The sequence below is a fragment of the Papaver somniferum genome, chromosome 2 (assembly GCF_003573695.1).
Source record: "Papaver somniferum cultivar HN1 chromosome 2, ASM357369v1, whole genome shotgun sequence".
Lineage (NCBI taxonomy): Eukaryota > Viridiplantae > Streptophyta > Magnoliopsida > Ranunculales > Papaveraceae > Papaver > Papaver somniferum.
Window position 1 is genome coordinate 110271469 of NC_039359.1, and position 5114 is coordinate 110276582.

At 38.9% G+C, this 5114-nt stretch overlaps 1 protein-coding gene and 1 pseudogene across 7 annotated transcripts; one reads left to right on the forward strand and one right to left on the reverse strand.

Annotated features, from left to right (window-relative positions):
- The first annotated feature begins 215 nt into the window (after window positions 1-215).
- Window positions 216-965, forward strand: LOC113348785 (annotated as a pseudogene).
- LOC113348784 (pentatricopeptide repeat-containing protein At5g46100-like) lies at window positions 566-4064 on the reverse strand. Of its 7 annotated transcripts, none has more exons than XM_026592654.1 (4): window positions 3758-4064; window positions 3108-3148; window positions 1473-2998; window positions 566-1035 (listed from the first exon to the last, which is right to left on the reverse strand). In XM_026592654.1, exon 3 carries the CDS (start codon window positions 2960-2962, stop codon window positions 1526-1528), a length of 1437 nt encoding a protein of 478 aa, XP_026448439.1. In that variant the 5' UTR covers window positions 2963-2998; window positions 3108-3148; window positions 3758-4064; the 3' UTR covers window positions 566-1035; window positions 1473-1525. The 7 variants fall into 7 exon arrangements, with proteins under 7 accessions (XP_026448439.1, XP_026448438.1, XP_026448434.1 ...); XM_026592653.1 differs by having other exon boundaries at window positions 3108-3282; XM_026592649.1 differs by lacking the exon at window positions 3108-3148.
- Window positions 4065-5114: the final 1050 nt, after the last annotated feature.

The window sequence follows — 5114 nt, forward strand, 5'->3', positions numbered from 1 at the left end:
CCAAAAAGCACCCTCCTGCAATTCTTGTGAAAGATTGCTTTTTTCCTAAGATTCATCAGTTTCAGTTTCATTAAGTTTCAGTTTCTTGCAAGGCATCATTACATGCAAACCCTCTCTCTCCCTTTTCTTCTAGTCAAACATATCTCTCCTTCTACTTATAAATAGACATCATTTTCCTCCCCAAGAGAGATAAAGAGACAGAAGATTGAACAATAATGGAGATTAAAGTAGAGAACGAGGAATCTAGGCACATCGATGAACAAAAGCAGCCCCTTTTAGAAGAAAACAAATTTGTATTATGTGCTGAAGAACAGACCCCGATACAGAAGGCCATAAACCAAACGTTCAGAAGCACTGCTCAATTAGCCAATCTCCTCCCTACAGGTTCTGTTCTTGCATTCCAACTTCTAGCACCAATTTTCACAAATCAAGGTCAGTGTGATGTAGTCAGCCAGCCAGACAATGACAGCATCTCTTCTGATCCTCTGTGGACTCTCGTGTTTCTTCTTATGTTTCACTGATAGCTTTAGGGCTCAAAACGATAAGGTACTTTACGGGGTTGCAACTTTTCGAGGATTGTACATTATTGATGGCTCTTGCTGCATGATGCCTGAAGTGGCAGCACGATACCGTTTAAGGTTTATGGATTTCGTGCATGCTTTCATGTCTGTTCTGGTATTCGGAGCTGTTGCCTTGTTTGATCAGAATGTTGTGAAGTGCTTCTACCCAACACCATCAGATGAAGTCAAGGAGCTCCTTACGAACTTACCAGTCGGTATTGGTGTCCTTTGCAGTATGATGTTTGTTGCATTCCCTACCGAACGCCACGGGATCGGCTTTCCCCTCTCTGCTAAGTAACTTCTGTTTGTATTGGTACACCTAATTCATTCATATGTAAACCTGACGAGGTTCATTAGGAATCAGTGTATTTTATCTCATACATCCAATAAGTTCTCCTTTTTCAGTTTGCTTTAGAGTTTACATTATGCATGCAGGATCTTCACTGGATAGTGAAAAACAAAACCAGTCTGCCACCTGAAACGAGGTCATCAATGATACATGTTAAAATAATCTTATGCTATTGCCAACAAAGGTTACGAATTTAAAACAATTCAAAGACAAACACTTATATAGCGGATTAATACTAAGAATATCACACGCACTTCAAGTTATCAATTCTGATTCAATTCCAGATTATACTCTACATATAAAGCGGATTAAAAGAATATGAACTGAGTCATATACGCCGATACCTAGGCCAAAAAGAAACCCAAAGTTGGTTCACTTGATCACAACCAGCAAACTATCGGTACTATTCTGATCACTCATATCTATCTTACATTTCAAGCAATCGAAATTGTCCCATAGCTTAAATCGCATTTGACTCCAAAATTCTTACTCTAGGCCCCCCAGTAAGACATGACAAAAATATCAAAAAAGGAGAAAAAGCTCATAGCATTTAATGGCTTTACCTGTTGTCCAGCATCACTGCTTCATTACCCGCCGAAACTCAAGATTTACAGTTTTACACCACAGGCTTAAGAAACTCTCCCACCAACTCGAGCTGTACTAACTCAGCAGCTTCATGCACTTTCTTTCGACACAAGAATCCACTTACAATAGCATTCCATGTGACCTCATCGGGAACAAACCCATCAAGCACCATTTCATGAATTACACGATAAGCTTTCTGAGCATCTCCTGTCGAACAAAAACAAGCTACCAGAGAACTATAAGTTGACTGGTTACGCAAAATGCCTCGAGTTCGCATACTCAAGTACACTTGAAAAGCTCGACCCAGATCTTTCTCACAGAGCCCCTGTACTACCATATTATGCATCTTAATGTGAAGACTCCAAGTTACACATCCAGGTGAGACTTTACCAAGGACCATCTCATCGAGGAAGTTTGCAGCCTCGCGAAACTTAGAGCACTCACATAGACAGGTTACGAGGTTACCATACAACCCTACATTCGGTCTCAATCCTTGAAGTTTCATTCTGTCAAGAATCTCAACTGCTTCTTGAAGTTTCCCTTCTTTCAATAGTCCGTTAATTAAGGAACTGTAAGTTATCACGTTTGGAGTAAGGCACTTAGCTATCATATTTGCCAGTAGCTCGAGGGCTTCCGATGAACGGCCACCTTTACACAGACCATCCATTAGAGAACTGAATGTAACTACATTGGGTTCAATTCCTTTGCTACCCATCTCTTTTAGCAATTTCATTGCTTCACCCAAGTTGCTAGAACGGCATAAACTATGTATCAAGCAGGTATAAGTAATAACTGTGGGTGAACAACCTTTTGTCTCCATATCTTTGAACAGCCTTTTTGCTTCATCAATCATCCCCAATTTACATAAGCCACTAATAAGTGTACCATATGTGTAAGAATCAGGAATATGCCCCTTATCAGGCATTTCTTTGAACACTGCAAGTGCTGCATCTATGGTACTCTTGTTCATGCTGAGAGCCTTAATCAAAACATTAAGGAAAGCGACATTTGGTGAAATACCCTCTTCTTTCATATCTCTATGGAACTTTTGGGCCACCTTTAACTGGTTTTCAGAAACAAGTATGGAAAACACTGTAACATAAGATTTTTTAGTGCGCTCGCACTGCAAATCCTTCATTTTGTGAAAAATCCTAAGGGAGTCCAAAGGCCTGTGAACCCGTCCATATGCTCTGCAGACAGATAGAAATATGTCTTCAGTTAAGTTACATTTCTCTTTTTTCATCCTATCGAGGAGGTCCTCAGCTGACCTGAACTGGTTGGCAGAAGCTAATTTAGAAATCATTATGCTAAAAGTATTCTGATCATGTCGAAAGCCATTAGCGTACTCTGCTGTGGCTGAATCAAATATGATGACTGCTTTCTGAATATCTCGTTCCCGCAGAATCAACTTCTGAACTAAGGCTGGAGTGATCTGCTTTGGCCATTTGATCGCTGTCTTGAGTCCCATTGTAACTCTCCTAACTTGTACAGACCAGCTCTCTTCCTGGTCAAGGTGCTTCAACGCAAAAAGGAATTAGCTACGCTACGGTACAGGCAAACTCTCTTATTTACGATCAACTTAACAAGAGAAAACTGCAACTCGATACAATTACCTAGGGTGAAAAGTACTTTCATCAAGTCTTGAACCAAATCTCTGAAATGATTCGTTAATGAAATTAGAATGTAAACTTAGCTCGAAACCAATTACATTAAGTCCAGAAGCAGATTACCCGCACTTGTTAAACTACTAATGATAACCACAGCGCATAACTGCTCGCAGTGAAATAGCTACAGTTTAAAATTGATACAGATACTTAGAATTTCTTAAAAAGCAGAAGAACAAAAGTTTTGAAGAGTATGCATGGAATGTGAAGTTGTTTTAGTTTCACACACTACTCATTGGGAGAATACGAGAACCCCAGAGTACCGAAGCCCTTTTACATATCTACTGATATCAGCAAATTTAAAACTAAAACATGTTTTTAGCTTTTCATACTAGTGCGCAATTTGGATCAGAAATGGGACTTTATAAACTACAAATTCAGTCACAAGCACGGACCCAGACTCCCATCTAAAGAGGATGTTACTAAGTTTCCAGAGAAGGGTGTGTTTTAATTTATTTTAGGAACATAAAAGCAAAAAATATAATTCTGTGGAAGAAGGAAGTCTGAAGTCTCAAATGCACACAAAAGCGGGAGAGGTAGATTATTTCTTATGAACATTTTATCAAACAGGTAGAATACATAGAAAATTTTGATTTTACCTGCTGAAAATGTAGATGAATTGAGGTTGAAACTCTTAAATATTGATGATCGGAAACAGAGATCAGCATCCGAAACCAGAAATATGAAGGTCGATTAACTCATATATTCTACTTCAGAAAAGTGCGGAAATCTTCAATAAAATAACGTGGAACGCCCTATTATTTCCAAACCTTTAAGGCAGTGTCCATTTTGGCCGTGGACTCTTTTTCTTTCCGGATTTACTTGTGGTCGGAGTTGCACCGGAGGGGTCTTCTTCGCATTACATTCATTTTTTATTGGTTATAATTGTTACTAGATGTTGACCTCACAACTTAAGCAAACGGATCACCGAATAAAAGTTATCTTCTGTGATTACAATTTATATTGACGGTTATATTCATCTTTTATGAAAAAAATTATTGACAACCGCCTTCGGCAAGGCTAATGATCTCCCAGTTGGCAGAAGCTAAATAGGAGGTACAGACCCGTATGTAGAGGAATTGTTTGATATTTCCCATTGAGCTAACTCATGAGCAGCCGAATTACAAAAGTGAGGTTGGAAAGTAAAAACACAAGCCACTAATTTAGAAGAAAAAAATTGAATATCTTTAAAATTTGCATCCGTTCTTAATCTCCATCGAACATGCCCGTTGAAAATTGATCAATGAGATTCTTAAGATCACTTTAAATGATAATGTGAGTGGAGTTTTGCTCCATAGGTTTCTTCAAGATTGCACAAATAGCTTTGGCTTCAGCTTCTTTGGTAGAATTTACTTCAAAAACTAAGTATGCACAAAAACAAGCTTTACTTGAGAAGTCCCTCGTCACATAGCCTGCACCATTAGCTCCAGAAATGTCATCATAAGTTCCATCAGTATTACATCTTATCCAGCCAATAGAGGGAGGCATCCATTTATCACATAGACCAACATGAGTAGAGGGAGAAATGGTTAAGCAAGGCTTCCTAGTCAAGAGCATGGCTCTGGCCCTACCTAAAACTGTCATGTGGGTTTCTTTAAGACTTTGGAAAATCAGGTTATTTCTACTCCTCCAGAGGGACCAAAGAAAAATGACAAACAAACATTGAGCCTCATCGGGTAGTTTAGACACGGGATCAGTAAGCCAAAACATTACTAATCAATGAAGACTTGTTTTGAAAAATCTGGGTATTAACACAAAGAGAAGAGAGAAACCAGACACGACTGGCAAAAGGGCAAAGGACCGAAGCATGCATAACAGATTCATGAGGATCAGTACACCTAGCACATTCAATAATGTGCATGGGAATTCAAGTATGTAAAATAGTTCTAGCAGGTAAAGCATTTCTAACAGCTTTCCAGAGAAAAACTTGGATTTTCTAAGGAACCCAAATCTTCC

Bases quoted from the DNA above. Each gene is read 5' to 3' on its own strand.
- LOC113348784 (XM_026592648.1), bottom strand. From the start codon at position 3,826: ATGCTGATCTCTGTTTCCGATCATCAATATTTAAGAGTTTCAACCTCA. The intron at 3,011-3,757 runs GTAAAATCAAAA...TTTGCGTTGAAG, and splicing joins TTCATCTACATTTTCAGCAG to CACCTTGACCAGGAAGAGAG.